The sequence below is a fragment of the Elgaria multicarinata genome, chromosome 8 (genome assembly GCF_023053635.1).
Source record: "Elgaria multicarinata webbii isolate HBS135686 ecotype San Diego chromosome 8, rElgMul1.1.pri, whole genome shotgun sequence".
NCBI lineage: Eukaryota > Metazoa > Chordata > Lepidosauria > Squamata > Anguidae > Elgaria > Elgaria multicarinata.
Window position 1 is genome coordinate 4,732,865 of NC_086178.1, and position 24,631 is coordinate 4,757,495.

Consider the following 24,631-nt stretch of genomic DNA (forward strand, 5'->3'; position numbering starts at 1 on the left):
TCGACGTCCGTTTCGACTTATCGCTCGACCTGGTTGCGGCCCCGCTCTGTGTATGACAGCCGCAAGCCAGAAGCACCCTTGCCAGACCTTTCCCGGAGAGCATGGCCGATGGATTCACGCTAGGCGGCTTGTGCATTGCACGCCACAATTGCTTCCAGGTGTCCGATCCCGCACGTCGCCCTTTGACACGCTGCTGCCGAGGCCGGCCCGGGTGTTTGTGTCTTGCGCCCCGTTCAGCCGTGGCTCTCCCTGCTTCAACAACGAAATGCGTGGCGGGTGGGTCTGGGGAGGGGGCAGTTCCCGCGCACAGCTCGGAGGCGAAGTCCCAACTCAGAGACAGGCTGGGCCAGTTTAGGCCTCACCCACCCGCTCAGGCCCGTGCGCCACCAGATTCCACAGGCGATGGTTTGGGCCTCTCTCGTGTTTACCCACGGCGCTCCTCTCCCAAGAGAACTTCTCAGTTCAGCCCGAGTTTCGTCATTCAGCTGCTCTCTGCTGCGTGGGCGGCTGCACATGCAGGCTGTGCAAGGAGGCCGCGGTGTTCCCAGGCGCCCAGCAAGGCGTGGCCGGCCTGCGCTTGTCATTGGCTGGGGCCACACCTGCCCCTGCTCTCTGGACTTCCCCATAGAATCATAGAATAGCAGAGTTGGAAGGGGCCTACAAGGCCGTCGAGTCCAATCCCCTGCTCAATGCAGGAATCCACCCTAAAGCATCCCTGACAGATGGTTGTCCAGCTGCCTCTTGAAGGCCTCTAGGGTGGGAGAGCCCACAACCTTCCTAGGTAATTGATTCCATTGTCGTACTGCTCTAACAGTCAGGAAGTTTTTCCTGATGTCCAGCTAGAATCTGGCTTCCTTTAACTTGAGCCCGTTATTCCGTGTCCTGCACTCTGGGAGGATCGAGAAGAGATCCTGGCCCTCCTCTGTGCGACAACCTTTTAAGTATTTGAAGAGTGCTCTCATGTCTCCCCTCAATCTTCTCTTCTCCAGGCTAAACATGCCCAGTTCTTTCAGTCTCTCTTCAGAGGGCTTTGTTTCCAGACCCCTGATCATCCTTGTTGCCCTCCTCTGAACACGCTCCAGCTTGTCTGCGTCCTTCTTGAATTGTGGAGCCCAGAACTGGGCGCAATACTCTAGATGAGGCCTAACCAGGGCCGAATAGAGAGGAACCCGTACCTCATGTGATTTGGAAGCTATACTTCTATTAATGCAGCTCAAAATATCATTTTCCTTTCTTACAGCCATATCGCACTGTTGGCTCATATTCAGCTTGCGATCTACAACCATTCCAAGATCCTTCTCGTTTGTAGTATTACTGAGCCAAGTATCCCCCATCTTGTAACTGTGCATTTGGTTTCTATTTCCTAAATGTAGAACTTGGCATTTATCCCTATTCAATTTCATCCTGACATCCACGGTGTCAGTAGGCTTGAAACGGAGGCGCCGGCAACGCAAACCTCGCTGTTTTGGGGGGCTCGGCTGAAAGAAGAACTCGGGGGTCATGAGAGTGAACAGAAGCATCCCAAGAAAACTGGGCCCACACACCGAGCTGGATGGGGGCTCTCGCCTTCCCCAATGTGGCATCCTCCAGAAGTGTTGCACTGCAACTCCCATCAGCCACTCCCCCCCATGCTGGCTAAGATGATGGGAGTTGTATCCAACACATCCGGAGGGTCCCAGTTTGGTAAAGGCCGGGCCGCCCCAATGGGGCCGCAAGGGATCGCTGGGCCATCTGTAAGCCTTTGGGGGGAAGAAACCACATTTATTTATTTATTTATTTATTTATTTTTATTTATTTATTACATTTATATACCGCCCCACAGCTGAAGCTCTCTGGGCAGTTTACAAAAGTTAAAAACAGTAAACATTTTAAAAAGTATACAAAATTTAAAAACCATCAGAAACAGTATAAAAACATCAGTATCCAAATTTAAGAAACAACAATTCTGGGGTCCATTAGAAAACAAACTTCGCGTTGTTAAATGCTGTTAAAATGCCTGGGAGAAGAGAAAAGTCTTGACCTGGCACTGAAAAGATAACAATGTTGGCGCCAGGCGAGCCTCATCAGGGAGATCATTCCACAGTCGGGGGGCCACCACTGAAAAGGCCCTCTCCCTTGTTGCCATCCTCTGAGCTTCCCTCGGAGTAGGCACTCGGAGGAGGACCTTAGATGTTGAGCGCAGTGTACAGGGAGGTTCATGTCGGGAGAGGCGTTCCATCAGGTATTGCGGTCCCAAGCCATAAAGCCTCTACAGCGGGAGTGCAAAAAGTGCGGCCCGTGGGCCACACCCGGCCTGCTGGGGGATTTGGGGGGGCCCTGCATCTGCTGCTGTGGCAGTCCTCCCTGGGGTTTCCCACATTAGGGGAATCCGTTCCTTTATCTCTGACCTTGAGAGACGAGGTGGAGCAGGACGGGATCCGTTCCCTTGCTACCCTCGAGAGTAATAAGTGTCCAGAAGAGCAAAAGATTTGGAAAGTGCTGGAATTGCCCCTGTTTTCATCCTTCTTCCTGTTGTCCCCCGCAGGCTGTACCTGGGCAATCCCATGGACCCTCCAGATGTCCTAGGAGTGGACTTGAATGCAGCGAGACCCACCCAGCTCCCAGGAAGGAACAAAAGTAAGACGTTCCCCTCCCCCCGGCCCACTCTCTCCCCACTTCCTTACCATCACTCCATCCCACCCGCCCTGCTCAGCCTGAGCCGAGGTGAACCGCAGATACGGACCTGACCTGTGTGAGTGCATCATAACTCCCGAGAACTACAAGCCCCGGCATGCCACTGCTTCATCGTTCCCCGGGCTGTTGCACGTTGGGTGTTGTAATTTACAACCGCACCATTGGGACATACGGTTGCTGCTCTTGGGTTTCTCCCCTGGCGTGTCAAGTTCCAAGAAGCGTTAGGAGGTGCTTGCATCACCCGGAGAGCAGCCGGTGCTGTTTTTCCAGGGGTTTCTCTGGCTTTGGGACAAGCTTCTTGGGCTTCCAACTGTTGTTTTCTGAACTATTTCCACCCCCGAGTCCCTCCTTCTTCTCCCAGTTCCTTGTCTGCAGGTGCTTTTTAAAAGCCCGTTTCGGAAGGGCAGTTGGGTGAGTTTCTAGGCGCCAGGAGTTGTTGCACGTCAACAAGCGGTGTCCTCAGGTGCTTGAAGTGAGCCGGCTTTCGGAGTGGGCGGTTTTAGAATTGCCCAAGCAACGCACACCCCTTCGCCCAAATCTAGCGCTGGTGCCAATTTATCAATCTATCAGTCTGCTACGAGCCAGTGACCCTGTTCAGACACGCTAAGCCACGGTGGTGAAGCATTTTGAGCTCAACGTTACGGCTTAGCATGCCGTGTGAACCATGATTTAGCATGTCCTGTGAACGATTCCTAACCACGGCGGCTACACAACTACGTTTTAAACACGCTCGCTGCAAAAGGGTTAGCGGCTTAACCGTCTCAGCAGGCCCAGTGTGGTGTAGCGGTTAAAGTGTCAGACTGGGACTCAGAAGATCCGGGTTTAAGTCCCCACTCGGCCATGGAAACCCACTGGGTGACTTTGGGCCAGTCACTGCCTCTCCGCCTAACCTACCCCACAGGGTTGTCATTGTGAGGATAAAATGGAGGAGGAGGATAATGTACACCGCCTTGGGTTTCCTGGACGAAAAGGCAAGAAATAAATGTAACAAACAAACAAATACAATAAACTTACAAACCTAAAGAACAAAGCCTTCCCTCCATGAAATGAGAAACAATGAGAAATTGTATTGATGTGTATATTATATTTCATAGAATCATAGAATAGCAGAGTTGGAAGGGGCCTACAAGGCCATCAAGTCCAACCCCCTGCTCTGTGCTGTTTGCCTCTGGCATTTATGCGAACATAACATCATTTTACGGAAAAAAAAAAAAAACTTCTATATCCTCATTGTGTCAATGAGCCCTTGATCTTGGGGGAACAAGGGTCTTCTTTGGGAGCAAGTGTTAGGTACGAAGGGCTCTTTGCTCTCGCGGGCCAAGAAAGAACAGCTGGGATTTAAAGCCAAGCAGATGCCGTTTCAAAATCGCGGGGACGAGAGGGAAGTTAACCAGTGATGGAACAATGAGCCAAGAATGAAGGGAGATTGTTCCTTGCTCAACTTGCAGATCAAGACCAGATGCCCTTAAGGGAAGAGGAGAAAAGTGTTCCACAGAAGAGAATCCTGCAAATATAGATATTGTCTGAGAGCAAAACTGCATTTCTGTGTCTTAGACCTTTGGCATGATTCTGCAGTGGGACAGTCAGCATTATTTCAAACGATTATTATTATTATTATTTATTTATATAGCACCATCAATGTACATGGTGCTGATGTATACTATCCTTTGTATACATCCTATCGATGTATACTAGCCTTTCTCATATTCATAGAATCATAGAATAGCAGAGTTGGAAGGGGCCTACAAGGCCATCGAGTCCAACCCTCTGCTCAATGCAGGAATCCACCCTAAAGCATCCCTGACAGAGGGTTGTCCAGCTGCCTCTTGAAGGCCTCTGGTGTGGGAGAGCTCACAACCCTCCTAGGTAACTGGTTCCATTGTCGCACTGCTCTAACAGTCAGGAAGTTTTTCCTGATGTCCAGCTGGAATCTGGCTTCCTTTAACTTGAGCCCGTTATTCTGTGTCATTTTTTCCCCCAAAATCAAAAACGGATAGAAAGAACGGGTCACATTCCTGTCTTCTGCGCATTAATTAATGTAACAATTTCACTCAATTTGGATATTTCGGCAGCATCAGACCAAACCTTTACCATCCGTTGCTTTAAAGCCAGTTCTGTCAACCAAGGGCCAGTCATTGGATTTTGGTTTTCACCATCATTTGCTCAGGTGTAACGCAAGGTTTGGAGTTCACACTGAATCCTCCTGAACGTCCCTGATATCCGCCTTCTCAGTCTACTCCGGGCATCTGATGGCAAGAGCTAGTTGCCTTTGAAAGCTTTTGCGTTGCAGTAAAGCGAAGTGCTACTCTGGATACTGTGAGATTTGATTTTCGCTGCAAAAGTTGCCGTTTCCAGAGGGGCTGAAATATTTGCTAGGACCAGGGGGGGGGAGGGGATACATCCACACCTTTTTGGCAGCCGTTTGCCCCCACCCCCACCCCAGTTCGCTGCTGTTCAAGGAATTCCAGAGGTTCCTGAATGTTCTGCTCCACGGGGCGAGCAGCAGTTTGGAAAGTAGAGCAAAAAGTTTGGGGTTTAAGAAGTGCCATAAGAACATCAGAAGAGCCCTGATGCTGGGTCAGACCAAGGGTCCATCTAGTCCAGCACTCTGTTCACACAGTGGCCCACCAGCCATCGACCAGGGATGAACGAGCAGGACATGGTGCAACAGCACCCTCCCACCAATGTTCCCCAGCAACTGGTGCACACAGGTACTGTAACCATCAGGGCTAGTAGCCATGGATAGCCTTCGCCTCCAGGAATTTATCCAACCCCCTTTTAAAGCCATCCAAATGGGTGGCCATCACTACATCTTGTGGTAGTGAGTTCCACGATTTAACTATGCCCCCTTCCCCCAGCTCTGCAGTCCCAGCCTGTCCGATCCACCCCACCCCACCAGGGGAGCTTGCCTCTTCGGTCCCCAATCCCTAGGGACAGGTTGGAACGAAAGCCTCCCAGGCCTCCAGGGCAAGAGGCAGGAACAGTAAGAAAAGTTGCAACTGTGCATGGAGGTTTTGCGTCCCCAGAGTTCTGCTGCCCTGCCTCCTGCATCAGTTGGAGGGGGGCGATTTGGGGGACCTGCCTCTCGCACGGGCAGGAGGCCAGCGCAAGCTACACATGGATCTATGTGGGGCGCAAGGGCTGGACGCGCTGAAGGAGCGCACATCAGACCCACCACACACACACACACAGGAAAACCAGAGATAGGCCCTAGAAAGCCTGCCTTTCACACTGTAATGTGTGTGTGTATTCACCAGAGTCTTGGATGTTTAATACAAAGAGTATTAAAACCTTGAGGAGGGAAGGGGTTAGATTCCCAGCTACACTTAGCCCCCACCCTCCTCGATTCTGTTCATGTGCAACAACTGTACATGCTTAGGGTGACCATACGGAAAGGAGGACAGGGCTCCTGTATCTTTAGCAGTTGCATAGAAAAGGGGATTTCAGCAGGTGTCATTTGTATATATGGAGGACCTGATGAAATACCCTCTTTGTCGCAGCAGTTCATCCTGCAGGAGCCCTGCCCTAGAGTGACCAGATACAAAAGATTGAGGGGAGACATGATAGCACTCTTCAAATACTTCAAAGGTTGTCACACAGAGGAGGGCCAGGATCTCTTCTCAATCCTCCCAGAGTGCAGGATACGGAATAATGGGCTCAAGATAAAGGAAGCCAGATTCCAGCTGGACATCAGGAAAAACTTCCTGACTGTTAGAGCAGTACGACAATGGAATCAGTTACCTAGGGTGGTTGTGGGCCCTCCCACACTAGAGGCCTTCAAGAGGCAGCTGGACAACCATCTGTCAGGGATGCTTTAGGGTGGATTCCTGCATTGAGCAGGGGGTTGGACTCCATGGCCTTGTAGGCCCCTTCCAGCTCTGCTTTTTTACAATTCTATGAAAAGAGGGCAGGGCTCCTGCAGCTTGCAATGAAGAGGGAATTCCCTCTTCATCACAACAGCGAAAGCTGCAGGAGCCCTGCCTAGCAGGACCAGATACAAAAGAGGGCAGGGCTCCTGCAGCTTTAAGTGTTGCGGTGAAGAGGGAAATTCACCCGGTGCTGTCTGCACGCACATGACACCTGCTGAAATTCCTTTTACAATACAACTGTTAAAGATACAGGAGCCCGGTCCTCCTTTCCCGTAGGGTCACCCTACACATGCTCGGCCGTGCACACAGCCCTGGCTCGAACGCCATATTTCCCCGCTCTGCCGCTTTGCCAGCTGCCTGCCGCCTCTTGCGCACAACCTGTGCCCCGTGCATGGTGCTGCTGACTAATGCGCTCCATCTTTCTCTCTCTCTCTCTGTCCCTCTCTCTCCTCCGGTGGGGGCCCCTCTCTGTTTCTCTCTTTCTTGCAGGGGAGCCGCCGCCCCGTCCGCCTCAGCCCTCGATCCTTCTAAAGAGTAAGTGGGGCCACTTCCTGGGCCGCCAGCCCCACGGCGCCTGCCCCCTCTGCTCTCTCTTAGCTCCTCTCTTCACAGGTACCGGGTGGGGGGAGGTGTGCTGTGAACGCCCTGCCTTGCGTCTGCCGACGTCTTTGCCCGGCCTCGCGCACAGCGATTCCGGAGGCTGCATGAGGGTGTGTGATGCTGAGTGCGCAAATTGAGGGACATAAGAATATAAGAAGAGCCCTGAGGCTGGATCAGAAAAAGGGTCCATCTATTTATTTATTTATATTTATTTATTTATTTATTTATTTATTTATTTATTTATTTATTTATTTTATTACATTTATATACCACCCCATAGCCGAAGCTCTCTGGGCGGTTTACAAAAGTTAAGTCCAGCGCTCTGTTCATACAGTGGCCAACCAGCCATCGGCCAGGGATGAACAAGCAGGACATGGTGCAACAGCACCCTCCTACCCATGTTCCCCAGCAACTGGTGCACACAGGCTTATTGCCTTCAATACTGGAGGTAGCACACAACCATCAGTGCTAGTAGCCATGGATAGCTGTCGCCTCCAGGAATTTATCCAACCCCCCTTTTAAAGCCATCCAAATTGGTGGCCCATCACTACATCTTGTGGTAGTGAGTTCCGTAGTTTAACTATGCGCTGTGTGAAAAAGTACTTGCTCTTATTTGTCCTGGATCTCCCACCAATCAGCTTCATGGGATGACCCCTTGGGGTTCTAGTATTTTGAGAGAGGGAATCATAGAATAGCAGAGTTGGAAGGGGCCTACAAGGCCATCGAGTCCAACCCCCTGTTCAATGTAGGAATCCACCCTAAAGCATCCCTGACAGAGGGTTGTCCAGCTGCCTCTTGAAAAATGTTCAGTCTTCTGAAAAATGCTCAGTCTTCTGAAGGCCCCAAATCAGTTTTTATGCCACGGGGTGTGTGGTGTGTATGTGTGACGTGTCTCTGTAGCCCATTGGGTCCTTTCCAAGTTTTAGTTCCTCTTCTAACATCCTTAATCCGTGACGCGCTCTTTCATCCTTTATTTCAGCCTTCCCCAACCTGGCGCCCTCCAGATGTTTGGACTCTAATGGCCATGCAGGCCGATGGGAGGTGCAGTCCAAACAACTGGGGGGCACCAAGTTGGGGAAGGCGGCTTTATTTCGTTCACCTTTGCAGTAACGCCCATTAAAGAAAATTCCACGGCCCAGCCAAGTTTTTGTTGGCTGTTAGGAGCCCTCTTTATGACGGGATTCCCAATATTCTCATTTCTGCGTCTCTGCTGCCCTCTGGTGGAGTAACCTGGTTTTCAGCGGATTATAGGAAAGATGCATATTGTGCACAGGGTGGAACAAGAAGTTACAGTCAATGTACAGCTGCCACCAAAAGCAGCAGCCTGCAGTGAAGGTCTTCTCACAACCAATTGGCACGAACACCCTTGGAGTGACATAATCCTGGGTGCGGTTCCCCAGCATGAACTGTTACTGGCAGGGTCAAGAAAACAGAATAAATGTGCTTAAGCATTCTGGGAAGATCATGAAAAGCTGAGCACAGAGCTGCTGTTTTCAGTGGCAGCTCTGTGTTGAACACATAAAGCTTTCACGTGGCGTGGCGTAATCCTGAGGTGCGTTTCCCTAGCATGACCTGCAGCAGGCGAGGGCGAGAAAACCACCTAAATGTGCCTATGCATTATGGGGAGATGGTGAAAAGCTCAGCCCAGAGCTGCTGTTTTCAGTGGCAGCTCCGTGTTGAACACGTAAAGCTTTCTCGTGGCGTAATCCTGAGGTGCGTTTCCTCAGCATGACCTGCAGCAGGCGAGGACGAGAAAACCACCTAAATGTGCCTATGCATTATGGGGAGATGGGGAGAAGCTCAGCCCAGAGCTGCTGTTTTAAGTGGCAGCTCCGTGTTGAACAAATAAGGCTTTCACGTGGCGTGGCGTAATCCTGAGGTGTGTTTCCCTAGCATGACCTGCAGCAGGCGAGGATGAGAAAGACCACCTAAATGTGCCTATGCATTATGGGGAGATGGTGAGAAGCTCAGCCCAGAGCTGCTGTTTTAAGTGGCAGCTCCGTGTTGAACACGTAAAGTTTTCCCGTGGAGTGGCGTAATCCTGAGGTGCGTTTCCTGCCGCAAGAGATCAGTCTTTACGGCTTTCTCAAATTCTGGAAGACTGTTAAGTTGGCGAATCTGCTCCGGCAGGCCATTCCACAGTCTGGGAGCAGCAGAAGAGAACTCTTTGAACCATGCAGGTTCATGTATGTTGTGCCTCTTGCACTCGCTGCGTGTGTGTGTGCTTGTGGAATATTGTGGTTTGGATTGCCGTGGCTGGCATGTGGGTCCGAGACAGGTTGTCCTGCCTCACAATCTAGACTTGCACGTCGATTCATCCAATTTTCTGATTTGGTCAAAAGCTTGTTTAGGACGGAGGTAAAGGTGGAAGCCCTCTCTGAGTTTTCCGAGCCTGCCTTAATAACCGAAGGCGATTCTTACCGCCATTTATTTATTTATTTATTTATTTATTACATTTTTATACCGCCCAATAGCCGAAGCTCTCTGGGTGGTTCACAAAAATTAAAACCATAATAAAACAACCAACAAGTTAAAAGCACAAATACAAAATACAGTATAAAAAGCACAACCAGGATAAAAACCACGCAGCAAAATTGATATAAAATTAAAATACAGAGTTAAAACAGTCAAATTTAAATTTAAGTTAAAATTAAGTGTTAAAATACTGAGAATAAAAAGGTCTTCAGCTGGCGACGAAAGGAGTACAGTGTAGGCGCCAGGCGGACCTCTCCGGGAGAGAAGGCCCTCCTCCTAGTAGCCACCTGCCTCATTTCCTTTGGCAGGGGCTCACGGAGAAGGGCCCCTGTAGATGATCTTAAGATCCGGACAGGTACATATGGGAGGAGGCGTTCCTTCAAATAACCTGGCCCCAAACCGTTTAGGGCTTTAAATGTCAATACCAGCACTTTGAATCAGGCCAGGACCTGAAGTTGTAAAAGGACTGGCGTAATGTGATCTCGCCAGCCAGTCCCTGTTAGTAACCTTGCTGCCCTGTTTTGTACCAGCTGAAGTTTCCGGACCGTTTTCAAAGGCAGCCCCACGTATAACGCATTGCAGTAATCCAAACGAGAGGTTATCAGAGCATGGATCACTGTAGCGAGGCTATCTCTGTCCAGATAAGGGCGTAGTTGGTATATCAGCGTAAGCTGATAAAAGGTTAATCCTTTAAGAAATAAAAAGCTCACACCCTGCAATTATTACCTGCTTCTTTGCAAAACTGGAGTTGGGCAGGGTGATTAGAGACCCAAACCACTGAGGACGAGGGATTTGCTGACTGGGGGGGGGGGGGTGATGGGTGTTGTAGTCCAAACACATCCGGAGGGCCCCAGGTTGGGAGAGGCTGCTCCACCCCCAGATCCTGACCCCGCTTCCCTTTGCTTTCCAGAGCCCTCCTACGACCCCGTGAGCGAGGAGGACGGCTCCCTCGCCTTGAGCCTCAAGCACCTCTGCCTGAAGAAGAAGCCCGGACCTCCCCGGGGCCTGCGGCCCGCCAAGCCCTCGGCGTTTGTCTCGGGCACCAAGGTGGGCGAGCGCTTGCTGCTCCCGCGGACCAGAGGAGCGGCTCTGCCTGGAAACGAGGTGACGCTCATCGACTTCGGGGAGGAGCCCGTGCCCACCACCCCGTCGCCCGTGGGGGAGCTCTGCGCCCCGTCGCTGGCCAAGCTGGCCATGGAGGCGTTCTCCTTGTTGGACAAGACCCCCCCTCAGAGTCCCAGCCAAGGCTTGCCCCGGCCCCTCCACCCGACGCCCATCGTGGACTGGGACGCCCGGCCCCTGCCCCCGGCCCCCGCCTACGACGACGTGGCCCAGGACGAGGACGACTTCGAAGTGTGCTCCATCAACAGCCCGGAAGGCATGGCGGGGCGGCGGGGGCCCCGCAAGAGCTGGGAGATGGGGGAGACCCACGGCGGCTTCGTGGCCGAGGGGGACCGCACAGCTCTCCCGCTGGACGACAACCTCTTCCTGCCGCCCAAGGAGGCCAAGCAACCCAGCCCCGCCCAGACCACGGAGATCTTCCAGGAGCTGCAGCAGGAATGCATGAAGCGCCTCAACGTGCCCCTGGGAGCTGCCTCGGCGGCCTCCACGCCCAGCCCCGGGGACGACAAGCCCCAGATCCCCCCACGGGTACCCCTCCTGCCCCGACCGCTCCGGCGCAACGAGCACGGCCGCTGGTCTGGGGAGCTGTCGCCGGCCTCCGGGGGCGAGGAGGACCGCCCGCCCCAGATCCCCCCCCGGGACCCCTTGTCCCAACCCGGCTCCAGGACTCCCAGCCCGATGGCCCTGCAAGGCGGCTCCCCGCAACCGAGGGCCAACCTTTGCTCTCCGCTCTCCCTGGGCGCCTTCCTGTCCACGTCCCCCGGCAAGCCGGCCATGCCCACCACCCAGAGCTTTGCTTTGGACCCCAAGTACGCGACGCCCAAGGTCATCCAGGCCCAAGGCAAGGAGAGCGTCAAGGGGCCGTGCATCCTTCCCATCGTCAAAGACGGCCGGAAGGTCAGCAACACGCATTATTACCTGCTCCCCGAGCGCCCGCCCTACCTGGACAAGTACGAGAAGTTCTTCAAGGAGGCCAAGAACCCCGAGGAAGCTCCGCCTCCGGCCAGGGTGGTCACCACGGCCACCGTGCGCCCCATGATCCAACAGCAGCCAGACTACAAAGCCAACTTCTCGTCCAACAACAGCAACCTCACGGTCAAGGCCACCTGCGGGCTTCAGAAGATCATCTACGAGGGCTCCGACGGGCCCCGGCCCTCAGATAAGATACGGCTGGTGAGTGGCTCCCTCGGGCTGCGGGGGCTGACGACCGAGGTCCCGTCCCCCCCAGGGGTGGGTGGGCACAGGCTGAAACCCACCTTGCCAGGTAAAAACATGGCGCATCCCCATGGTAAGAGAACCGCCCCACACACATACACACACATCCTGTGCCGTGTGAGCCCCTGCATGTCTCGGGAACAACAAAATCCCTCCACCTGCGTGAGTCCTACAAAGCATAATGTGCCTGTTTCATTCTGCATCATTTCCTCTGATGCTGTTGGTCATGGGAGAGTCAAGGAACAGAGCAGGGCACCAAAGACACCCTCCTCCTTGGACAGTAGACTATAAGAGCCCTGTTGGATCAGGCCAAGGGCTGGTCTGTCTTGTCAAGCGCCCAGTGGCCCACCATAGCTACCCCTGGCCACCGGCCCTCTGCAGACTGATTCCATTACACTAGCCCTAGATGGAGTGCAGGCATTCCATCAGGGCTAGTAGCCATGGATCGCCGCCTCCTCCAGGAATTTACCCACACACCCCTTTTATAGAATCATAGAATCATAGAATAGCAGAGTTGGAAGGGGCCTACAAGGCCATCGAGTCCAACCCCCTGCTCAATGCAGGAATCCACCCTAAAGCATCCCTGACAGATGGTTGTCCAGCTGCCTCTTGAAGGCCTCGAGTGTGGGAGAGGCCCACACTAGAGAGGTGTGGGCCTCTCCCACACTAATAGTGTGGGAGACGCCCACACTATTAAAGCCATCCAAATGGGTGGCCATCGCTACATCTTGCAGAGGAAGGCAGCTGCCATCTTCTCTGTCCCCCTGCAGGTCCAGGAGACGGTGCACGGCGTCACCACGGAGGAGTGCCAAGCTGCCCTGCAGAACCACAGCTGGAACGTGCAGAAGGCCGTTCAGTATCTGAAGGTAAAGGCGGGGTGGGGGCGCTCTCCTTCAGTTCCTTTCCCCTCCCAGCACAAGGAAGAGCCGGACGCGTGTGTGGGATAGTGCCGACCTTGGCCCACCAGCGCTCCTGAAGTTGAGCGCAGAAAATATAGGGAGCACGATGGGTTGCGCAAATCCCAAAAGCCTTAACATGGTTTATCCTAGCCGGCAGTCATATAATGAATGTCAGTGGACGTTTTAGCAAACATTTAATAAATATATAGCAAAGTTACTGGTGATTAACAAGGACAAAAACATGCCGTAACCATGAAAAAACACAAACAAGGGAAAACGTATAAATGTAATATTAAACCATGACTCTGGATTGTACGCACCGTTTCCAACTTCGTCAGTGATAACATGCTTTCGTAGAATCATAGAATAGCAGAGTCGGAAGGGGCCTCTAAGGCCATCGAGTCCAACCCCCTGCTCAATGCAGGAATCCACCCTAAAGCATCCCTGACAGATGGTTCTCCAGTTGCCTCTTGAAGGCCTCTAGTGTGGGAGAGCCCACCACCTCCCTAGGTAAATGGTTCCATTGTCGTACTGCTCTAACAGTCAGGAAGTTTTTCCTGATGTCCAGTGGTACAGCCTCTGCTTTGGATGCCAAACAAAGATCATAACAGATGAAGATCTTTAGTTGTATACCTAAAATGCTGTACGCCTTGGAATGTAATCCGTGAAGAAACGTGTGTTTTGTGCAGGGACACTCAGAGGGCAAGAAAGGGCTGCCTGTTGAGGCTCCTCTCAGTGGCAAACCTGGGCTTGCTGCCACATAACTACAACAGCTCAAGCAAGTATGCTTACAGGTCCCTGAAGGGGAGATGTGCGACAACGAAAAAGCAGATGAGGAATAGAAAATTGAGACTTTGATACTTGAGGGAGCGCATCTCTCCCTATATCTGCCTGCCCGAGACCTGAGATCTGTTGGAGGAGCTCTTCTACGTGCCCCAACAATGCTAAACATACGCTATGGTGTTGAACACGTAAAGCTTTCCCGTGGCGTAATCATAGAATCATAGAAAAGCAGAGTTGGAAGGGGCCTACAAGGCCATCGAGTCCAACCCCCTGCTCAATGCAGAAATCCACCTTAAAGCATCCCTGGCAGATGGTTGTCCAGCTGCCTCTTGAAGGCCTCTAGGGTGGGAGAGCCCACCACCTCCCTAGGTAACTGATTCCATTGTCGTACTGCTCTAACAGTCAGGAAGTTTTTCCTGATGTCCAGCTGGAATCTGGCTTCCTGTAACTTGAGTCCATTATTCCGTGTCCTGCACTCTGGGAGGATCGAGAAGAGATCCTGGCCCTCCTCCGTGTGACAATCTTTGAAGTATTTGAAGAGTGCTATCATGTCTCCCCTCCATCTTCTCTTCTCCAGGCTAAACATGCCCAGTTCTTTCAGTCTCTCTTCATAGGGCTTTGTTTCCAGACCCCTGATCATCCTGGCTGCCCTCCTCTGAACACGCTCCAGCTTGTCTGCGTCCTTCTTGAATTGTGGAGCCCAGAACTGGACGCAATACTCTAGATGAGGCCTAATTTTCAAAAGTTAAGCATTCCCCATAACATAAACATATAAGCTGGGCATGTTGGCTGCAGGTTGTAACCCCCATGGTAGACTGTTTGCTGTAATTGACAACTTCTAGAAACAGCATATGTCTAAACCGACGAGGAGAAGGTTGTTAGTCGGGATCGTGCAGCTGTAGGGCTGGCAGTCAACTGGGTCAGGCTTTTTAACGCCCCTGAGGGTCAATTCATTGGTTGCTGGTAGCATCGGCAGTTGCTGGGTCCAGGCACTAAATGGCAGCAGTGAAGGCACCTGTGGTGGCCTGCCCACCTGTGTCCTCTCGGCTTCACCTGCGTCGCCCGCAAGCCACCAGACAGGACTCCCCACACCACTCGCACCCAGGACCACTCAATCCCCCCTGTGCTGATGACGCGTGTGAGGGTTTAGGCCTACTGCTGCTGCCTCCCACCTTTATTCTTCAGGCCCCACAGCTCCACAGCCCAGCAACCTAGGCCTCAGTTTCCCATTCCGCTGCCACCATTAATTGTTCACTTCTCCGTCACTCCTCACAGACCACACCCGTTGTTTAAAAGTAATTAGAATTTATTAACCTAAGTAAGTGCATGTACAAACTTCATGGTTCCCTCGGTTCAAATGCGTACGGTGACAAGGTTCTAAGCGTATTGGTTTCTGTCAGTTCTTTCTTACAAGGTTCCACTATAGAATACTACTGTCTATAACTCAACTGTCTTCATTCTCATATAATCACCCACTTCCCTCATAGCCACTTGAGCCAGTGCGGTGTAGTGGCTAAAGTGTTGGACTGGGAGTCGGGAGATCTGGGTTCTAGTCCCCACTCAGCCAGGGAAACCCACTGGGTAGCTTTGGGCCAGTCACAGACTCTCAGCCCAACCCACCTCACAGGGTTGTTGTGAGGATAAAATGGAGAGGAGGAGGATTATGTATGCCACTTTGGGTTCCTTGTGTCGTGTACTGTAGCTGCTCCAGCTTTCTCTGGGAGACGAATGAGGTAAAGTGCTAGGTAATTTACAAAGCTTTATTGCAAGCAATGAACACTTCTGTAACATAAACTAGGCACCTTCTGTGAAACTTCCCCTTAGGCAAAAGCTATGCAAACGAAGCAAGACATTTTTCTGTTCAAAGAAAAGAAAAGGCTTTTTAAATGTCCGTAACTTCAAGGTGGTTGATGCGTGGGCTATTTCTCATGCAATGTGTCCAACTGTCTCTTTGCCGCTGACCTCGCTGAACGTTTTAGTTTCCGGCGATTCCTTGCATCAAGTAAGGTTTCTGAATGCTCACCCACCCACCCTCGGAAGTTGACTCCCTGTCCACTGAAGGCATAGAATTCGGCCATGAAGAGATAGACTCTGGAGGGGGCAGATTTGCAGCTGGAGCCTCTCCTGTGTGAACCTCCTCCCCCACTGGCTCTAACTGCCTGGTGTCTGGTTCGGAGTCTTCTGAGTCTGAATGTGTTTCTGATTGATTACCTGCCTCACCTGCTCCCAATACAGGAGCAGTAGGGCTATACATGACATCTCGGAGGAAAAAAGGCGGGGATATAAATGCAACAACAACAACAACAATAATAATAATAATAATAATAATATCATCCACTTCTTTCTACCCTTCACAGAGCACCTTGGAGTGCTCCTTGAGAGTTCTGGCTGGTTCTCACTGAACCCTGGAGCGGATTCACCGCCCCACTGACATCAGGGCCACCAGCCTCTACTGCTCAGTGCCATTCCTCCCCGCTCCGTCCTTTCCAGGCGACGTGGGAAGGAGCCACGTCATTCCCAGGCCCACGCCTCCACCGCCCCGCCCCAAAGAGCCTCCAAGCAGGCAGGCGGCTGTGTTGATCCATGCCGAGGAACCAGTTCTAGGCGTTTTCATCCGGTCTTTTTTAAAGCGCGTGGCTCTGAATTGCCTACTCTAGACCGAGCTCCTTCAAAACACTTTGCATGGCAATGAAACCAAGCTCAGGGGTGTGGCAGGCGACGCCTTTGCCCCGGAAAGTCCCAGGGCCTCGATTCTGCGGCCCTTGGCTCCACTAAATCACCACGCAGGGCCCTTGCAGCCGGACCATACCTGAACAGCAAAAGGAGGCAAGCGTCTTTTGGCCCTGGTTTAGGCATCCATGCAGCCACAGCCTGGCTTGCCATGTTTCCAGGAGGTGCTCAGCGCTGGTCGCATCCACCTTCCTCGTTCCGTCTCTGCACCCACACACCAGCTTTCTCTGAGCAGGTTCCTCAATATTAACCCTGAAGACGGATTGTCCTTAAGCTAAACTTTTGCTATTGAAATAAATCTACGAATGTGTACTGGGTCCTTTGTTCTTTAAAGGCAAAACACTTATGAAATGGGTAGTGAAAACAGTTAAGAACATCGGAAGAGCCCCAACGCTGGATCAGACCAAGGGTCCACCTAGTCTAGCACTCTTTTCACACAGTGGCCAACCAGCCGTCAGCCAGGGAACAACTCTGGACATGGTGCAACAGCACCCTCCCACCCATGTTCCCCAACAACTGGGGCACAAAGGCTTACTGCCTCGAATACTGGAGAGAGCACACAACCATCAGGGCTACTAGCCATGGATAGCCGTCGCCTCCAGGAATTGATCCAACCCCCCTTTTAAAGCCATCCAAATGGGTGGCCATCACGACATCTTGTGGTAGTGAGTTCCATAATTTAACGATGCGCTTTGTGAAGAAGTCCTTCCATTTATTTGTCCTGGATCTCCCACCAATCAGCTTCCTGGGATGAACCCCATTGGGTTCTAGTATTTTGAGAGAAGGAGAAAAATGTCTCCCTGTCCACATTCTCTATGCAGCACCTGGTGAAATTCCCTCTTCATCACAACAGTTAAAGCTGCAGGAGCCCTGGCCTCTTTTGTATCTGCTCACTCTACTATAGCTCCTGCAGCTTCAACTGTTGCAATGAAGAGGGAATTTCCCCCAGTGCTGCATGCATATAAATGACACCTGCTGAAATTCCCTTTCTATGCAACCATTGAAGGTACAGGAGTCCTGCTGAAATTCCGTATGGTCACCCTAGGAAAAGCCAAGCTGGGGCCATTGATAGCCTTTATCCAACCCCCCTTTTAAAGCCATCCAAATGGGTGGCCATCACGGCATCTTGTGGTAGTGAGTTCCATAGTTTAACTCTGCACTGTGTGAAGCAGTCCTTCTTTTTATCTGTCCTGAATCTTCCACCAATCAGATTCATGGGATATGACCCTGGGTTCGCCAATGAGTCCAGCTTCAGCTGGGGACCCGATAATGTCAGGGGGTGGACCCCCCACCCTGATATCATCCAGCCCCCAGATCCAAAAACATTCCCTGCTCCTGCCCTTCTGTGAAATAGATACTAACGCATTCATGATTAACCCATTCAGGGAACAGGAACTCTTTCACACCAGAGAATGGGGAAGGATGGATGCCAGTGTGGTGTAGTGGTTAGAGTGTTGGACCCGGGACTTGGGAGATCTGGGTTCTAGTCCTCACTGGGCCATGGAACCTCACTGGGTGACTTCATGCCAGTCATAGACTCTCAGCCTAACCTACCTCACAGGGTTGGTGTGAAGATAAAAAAGAAAGGAGGACAACCATGGAAACCGCCTTAAATTCCCTGCAAGAGCAAGAAAGGCAGGATAAAAATGTAATGCGAGCAGACCAGTGAGAGACTCAGGACAGATAAAAGGAAGTCCTTCTTCACACAGCATGAAGTTAAACTATGGAACTCACTACCACAGGATGTAGTGACGGCCACCAATTTGGATGGCTTTAAAAGGGGGTTGGATAAGTTCATGGAGGCAAAGGCTATCCATGGCTACTAGCCCTGATGGTTGTGCGCTATCTCCAGTATCTGAGGCAGTAATCCTATATATACCAGTTGCTGGGGAACATGGGCAGGAGGGCTCTGTTGTACCCGTGTCCTGCTTGTGGGTTCCTGGTCGACCACTGTGTGAACAGAATGTTGGACTAGAAGGACCCTCGGTTCTGATCCAGCTGGGCTCCTCTTTAAGTTCTTATGTTCTTCTGTAATAACAAATAAAAATAAAGTGTGGAGCTGTGACACCTTCTCTCTTGGCTCCCCCCTCTTAAAAAGTATTTTATTTATTTGTCAGTTGGTGTATTTATTTATTAGATTTGTATACTGGCCTGTGCCTTCCTGGTGCGTTGCACCCGGTCCGTGCCTCTTGCTGCCCGCCTTCCCATCCCATGCCCGGCTCACCCCTCTGCCCTGCTCTCCCCACAGGTGGAACAGCTCTTCTGCCTGGGTCTCAAGACGCGGCTGGAATGTCACAAGGTCCTGGAGATGTTTGACTGGAACTTGGAGCAGGCCAGCTCTCACCTGCTAGATCCGTACAGCGCCTTCCGGCTCAAGTAAGAGCAGCCCGGCCTGTTGCTGCCTCGCTCAGGAGGGCTTGCAGAGAGCAAGAAAGCCCTGTGGGCACCTCAAGAGACCCTCAGAGCTTGGGCACGCTGAGATGGGGCCACAAAATCTGGGCAACCCAAAATGGGCCAATAATAATAATAATAATAATAATAATAATAATAATACATGATAGCACTCTCCAAATACTTCAAAGGTTGTCACACAGAGGAGGGCCAGGATCTCTTCTCGATCCTCCCAGAGTGCAGGACACGGATTAACGGGCTCAAGTTAAAGGAAGCCAGATTCCGGCTGGACATCAGGAAAAACTTCCTGACTGTTAGAGCAGTACGACAATGGAGCCAGTTACCTAGGGAGGTCATGGGCTCTCCCACGCTAGAGGCCTTCAAGAGGCAGCTGGACAACCATCTGTCAGGGATGCTTTAGGGTGGATTCCTGCATTTATTTTATTTATTTATTTCATTGTTATACCGCCCAATAGCCGAAGCTCTCTGGGCGGCTCACAAAAATTAAAACCATAATAAAACAACCAACAGGTTAAAAACACAAATACAAAATACAGTATAAAAAGCACAACCAGGATAAAACCACGCAGCAAAATTGTTATAAGATTAAAATACAGAGTTAGAACAGTAAATGTTAAATTTTAAATTAAATGTTAAAATACTGAGAGAATAAAAGGGTCTTCAGCTGGCGACGAAAAGAGTACAGTGTAGGCACCAGGCAGATCTCTCTGGGGAGCTCATTCCACAACCGGGGTGCCACAGCAGAGAAGGCCCTCCTCCTAGTAGCCACCTGCCTCACTTTCTTTGGCAGGGGCTCGCGGAGAAGGGCCCCTGAGGATGACCTTAAGGTCCGGGTAGGTACATACGGGAGGAGGCGTTCCTTCAAATAACCTGGCCCCAAACCGTTTAGGGCTTTGAATGTCAATACCAGCACTTTGAATCGGGCCCGGACCTGGACTGGCAGCCAGTGAAGTTGGAAAAGGACTGGCGTGATGTGGTCTCACCAGCCAGTCCCTGTTAGTAACCCTGCTGCCCTGTTTTGTACCAGCTGAAGCTTCCGGACTGTTTTCAAAGGCAGCCCACGTATAACGCATTGCAGTAATCCAAGCGAGAGGTTATCAGAGCATGGATAACTGTAGCTAGGCTATCTCTGTCCAGATAAGGGCGCAGTTGGTAAATCAGCCTGAGCTGATAAAAGGTTAATCCTTTAAGAAATAAAAAGCTCACACCCTGCAATTATTACCTGCTTCTTTGCAAAACTGGAGTTGGGGAGGGTGTCTCTGTCCAGATAAGGGCGCAGTTGGTAAATCAGCCTGAGCTGATAAAAGGTGCTCTTTGCCACTGAATTCACCTGTGCCTCAAGTGACAGCTCTGGATCCAAGAGCACCCCCAAACTACGGACCCAATCCTTTAGGGGGAGTGCAACCCCGTCCAGGAGAGGGCAAACATCACCTCTTCGGACAGATGAACCACCCGCTAACAGTACCTCCGTCTTGTCTGGATTGAGTCTCAGTTTATTAGCCTTCATCCAGTCCATTACCGTGCCTGGGGGGGGGGGGGGTTGAGCAGGGGGTTGGACTCGATGGCCTTTTAGGCCCCTTCCAACTCTATTACTCTATTATTATTTATATTGCACCATGAATGTACATGGTGCTGTACATAGTAAAAGAATAAAACAGCAACACCCTACCACATAGGCTTACATTCTAATTAAAATCATAATAAAACAATAAGAAAGGGAAGAGAATGCATCAGACAATAAAACTAACAGTGTGAAAGTAAGAACAAAGTCAAATTCTAAAAGTTGTAGAAAAAAAGAAAAGTTTTCAATTGAGCTTTAAAAACTGCAGTTGAATTCATGATCCACAAATGCTCCGGGAGAGAATTCCAGGCATAAGGGGCAGCGAGAGAAAATGGACGAAGCCGAGCAAGGGAAGTAGAGACCCTTGGGCCGGTGAGAAACATGGCATCAGAGGAGTGAAGAGCACGAGCGGGGGAATAGTGTGAGATGAGAGAGGAAAGATTGGAAGGAGCTAGACTGTGAAAAGCTTTGTAGGTCAACAGGAGAAGCTTATATTGGACTCTGAGGTGAATTAGAAGCCAGTGAAGGGATTTCAGGAGTGGAGTGACATGATCAAAGCGATGAGTTAAGAAGATGATCTTAGCAGCAGACTCATGAATAGAGACCAATGAGGTGACATGAGCGGAGGGAAGGCCGGTCAGGAGAAGGTTACAATAGTCCAGCCGAGAAATATTTTATTCTCTCTGTGGATGGACTGGTCACAGAACCAGGCAGGACTCCTTCAGAGTCCTGCCTGGTTCTGACTGAAACCCAGAGCGGATAGACCGCCCCACAGATATCAGAGCCACCAGCCTCTCCTGTGTCTGAGGCCTGTCACAGTATAGGGTGACCATATGAAAAGGAGGACTGGGCTCCTGTATCTTTAACAGTTGTATTGAAAAGAGAATTTCAGCAGGTGTCATTTGTACATATGGAGCACCTGGTGAAATTTCCTCTTCATCACAGCAGTTAAAGCTGCAGGTGCCCTGCCTTCTTTTAAATCTGGTCACTCGAGTATAGCTCCTGCACCTTTAACTGTTGTGTTGAAGGAGGAATTTCACCAGGTTCTCCATATATACAAATGACACCTGCTAAAATTCCCTTTTCTATGCAGCTGTTAAAGATACAGGAGCCCTGGCCTCCTTTTCATATGGTCACCCTTTCACAGTAGGGCTGCAGAAACTCAGGCCTGAGTAACAAATCCGGCCCAATTCAGCTCCCAATTCAGCTCTCCAGAATTCCCCAGGATGGCCAAGTCCCCTCAACCACAGATGATTTGGTGATTTCCCCTTTCTTGGTGCAATTCTTCCCCTGTCCTGAAAGGTTGGGTTGCCTTTCTACTGACCGGAAGGGCTTTTAAGATAAAACCTGTTGGTCTTATTGGGCCCCGCCCCTTTTACTGCTGGGGAATTTGGGCTGGGAAAGGTTCGACATCCCAATTTGAGATCCGCTACCAGTTCGAGTTGAAAAGCCAGGAGTTCGCTGACCCCATGCTCTGGATGGGTTGCAGGCAGGAGTCAAAGACGGGGTTCGGACGTCATGATAGATAACCCATGATGAGTTAAATAAGCCATCATGGCTTATTTAAACCATCATGGGTTATCGTGTGATCTGTTAGGAGTGTGTGTGTGTTTTTAACCCACGATGGCCCAAATAACCCACTCTGTTAAGCCGCGAACTGCAGAGTGGGTTATTTAACCCATGGTGAGTTATTATGTTGTGTGGTGGTCACAGTATGCACAGTAGCTTCTTTGCCTGGTTGCACTGGGGGATAACAGTGGCTTATTTTCAAAATATGCTACTGTGAGTCGCTTACTAGCCCATGGGGGGTTGAAGTGACATCCGAACGCAGCCAAAGCATGGGCCAGGGTGACTCAGGGCTTAACGGGTAACTAGCCCTTTTGATTAATAGGAGCGACATTAAACTGGTAACGGTGTCTTCTTCCCCCGACGGCTGTGGTTTTGTTTCTGGGGAACCGGAGAGGGAACGTCCTACTCCCGTGACATTTGCCCCATTTATTTATATTTATTTTATTTATTACATTTAGTTATTCATTACATTTATATACCGGCCCCTCTCTGGGCGGTTTACAAAAGTTAAAAACAGTAAACATTCAATATATGCAAAATTTAAAACCATCAAAAACAAAAAAACAACAATATAAAAACAACAGTATCCATTTAAAAACAAAAGTTCTGGGGTCCGTTAAAAAACAAACTTAGCGTTGTTAAATGCTGTTAAATGCCTGGGAGAAGAGAAAAGTCTTGACGTGGCGCCTGAAAGATAACTACATTGGCGCCAGGCGAGCCTCATCGGGGAGATCATTCCACAGTCGGGGGGCCACCACCGAAAAGGCCCTCTCCCTTGTTGCCATCCTCCGAGCTTCCCTCAGAGTAGCCACTCGGAGGAGGACGTTAGATGTTGAGCACAGTGTTGAGCACAGTGATAGGTTCTCGTTGGGAGAGGCGTTCCGTCTGGTATTGTGGTCCCAAGCCCCATGGTCAAACTCCATGCTGTTTGTCCCTGCAGGCGATGACCAAGGAGGGAATCGCCCTCTGAAACGGAAGCCGCCGGCCTGTTGTGGGTTCCCACGTTTGGTGCTCTCCTGGAGACCCTCTTCTTCCTGGATCGGGTGCCGGTTCGAAGGCAGAGAACGACGGAGCAGAGGAGATCAAGACTGTGGCGGGGAATACTGTGAACTGCCGGGACGCGCCTGTGGGCGTGTGTGTCACCCCCCATGCCGAAGACTGTGCCCTCCCGCGGACGCAGGCGGCCCCGAGTCTGCTTGTGTTCCCCCACCCCACCCCGCCACCTCCCCCAGTGCCGCTTCTAAATGTTATTCCCGCCGCTTGCTGTCGGATTTATTTTGTAAAGAGAAGTGTTACATTAATATATAAATATTCTATTCTATTTTGGAGAGAACAGAGCCCTTGTCGAGTGCACCTTCGTGTCCATGGAAGCATGCATGGGGTGGGGCGCTGGGTGGAGGGGATTTTGGCCAGGGTCTGGTGGCCGGGGGGTATTTCTTGCAAACAGGTTGACTTGGCCGATGACACAGGCTGAAAGGCTGCCTCATGCTCTTCTTCCTGGGTCATCTCCCATCCCAGCACGGACCAGAGGCTGACTGCCTTCGCTTAGCAAAGCGGCTGCAACAGGTGCCCCCAGACCAGGGAAGGCTGGTGGCTCAAATGTCGGGGGGGGGGTGTCAGTCAGAACCAGCCAGAACTCTAATGGAGTTCTCCAAGGTGCTCTGACTGAACCCCAAAGCGGATCTGACTGAACCCCGAAGCGGATCTCACTGAACCCCGAAGCGGATCTCACTAAACCCCGAAGCGGATTCACTGCCCCACGGACATCGGAGCCACCAGCCCAGTGTGCGGCCGCTGTCAAGAAGGCAAACTCCATGTTAGGCATGATAAGAAAAGGAATTGAGAATAAAACAGCCAGTATCGTACTGCCTTTATACACATCTACGGTGCCACCACACTGAGAATACCGTGTACAGTTCTGGTCACCACACCTAAAAAAGGATATCATAGAGATGGGAAAAGGGCAGAAAGGGGAAACTATAAAATGATTAAGGGGGCTGGAGTATCTCCCCTATGAGGGAAGGCTATGAGGGATTGTTTAGCTTGGAGAAAAGGAAACTTAGGGGAGACCTGATAGAGGTGTACAAAATTATGCATGGTGTGGAGAATGTGGACAGGGAGGCATTTTTCTCCCTCTCCCATAATACCAGTGGGGTCATCCCATGAAGATGATTGGTGGGTTCATCATTGGCATTCCAGTGGTGGGTAGGACCAAAGACAAAAGCAGCAGGCCCTAAATACAGGCTCTGCCAGTAACTGATACTTAGGAGATGCAATTCTGTCTTTTAGAATCGGGAGGTTGACCCAAAGCAGGGAAAACACCAAATGTTTGCCGGTTGGGGGTTGGGATGGAACCAGAGGAAGGGTGTGAACTCTTCCTGCAGAACCTGCAGAACTCCAGAAGCTCAGATAGAGACCCAGGAAAGCTGGATTTGGCCTGTGGGGCTGAGGTTCAAGACCCCTGCCCATAAAGATCCTACGACTACTTTGGAATCACTTGGTTGGATGCGGCCCTGCTAGGAGGCGAGGTGAGGCTCATGCCTCAGGCGGCAGGTTGGGGTGCCCTTAAGGGTGGCAGGGTGGAAAGTGGGCCTATCCAGACTGGTCCAGTATTGGGGGTATTTTGCTCCTACTCCTTCTGTCTTTCACACCGCACATCACTGGAATGCAACAGCCAAGAGCTTCCCCAAGATGGACAGTCGTCCCTCAGACTAAAAGAAGTT

General features: G+C 51.1%; 1 protein-coding gene across 3 annotated transcripts in view; it reads left to right on the forward strand.

Annotated features, from left to right (window-relative positions):
- Positions 1 to 23,065, forward strand: part of TNK2 (tyrosine kinase non receptor 2) — a 135,180-nt gene extending 112,115 nt beyond the window's left edge. For 2 of the 3 annotated variants that reach the window (XM_063131763.1, XM_063131761.1), the window contains exons 11-16: positions 2,525 to 2,616; positions 7,032 to 7,076; positions 10,528 to 11,912; positions 12,725 to 12,820; positions 18,615 to 18,742; positions 22,849 to 23,065. In XM_063131763.1, coding sequence (XP_062987833.1) covers positions 2,525 to 2,616; positions 7,032 to 7,076; positions 10,528 to 11,912; positions 12,725 to 12,820; positions 18,615 to 18,742; positions 22,849 to 22,855 — 1,753 coding nt within the window. In that variant the 3' untranslated portion in view covers positions 22,856 to 23,065. The remainder of the gene's footprint in view (positions 1 to 2,524; positions 2,617 to 7,031; positions 7,077 to 10,527; positions 11,913 to 12,724; positions 12,821 to 18,614; positions 18,743 to 22,848) is intronic. The other variant, XM_063131762.1, reaches the window with a different exon arrangement.
- Positions 23,066 to 24,631: the final 1,566 nt, after the last annotated feature.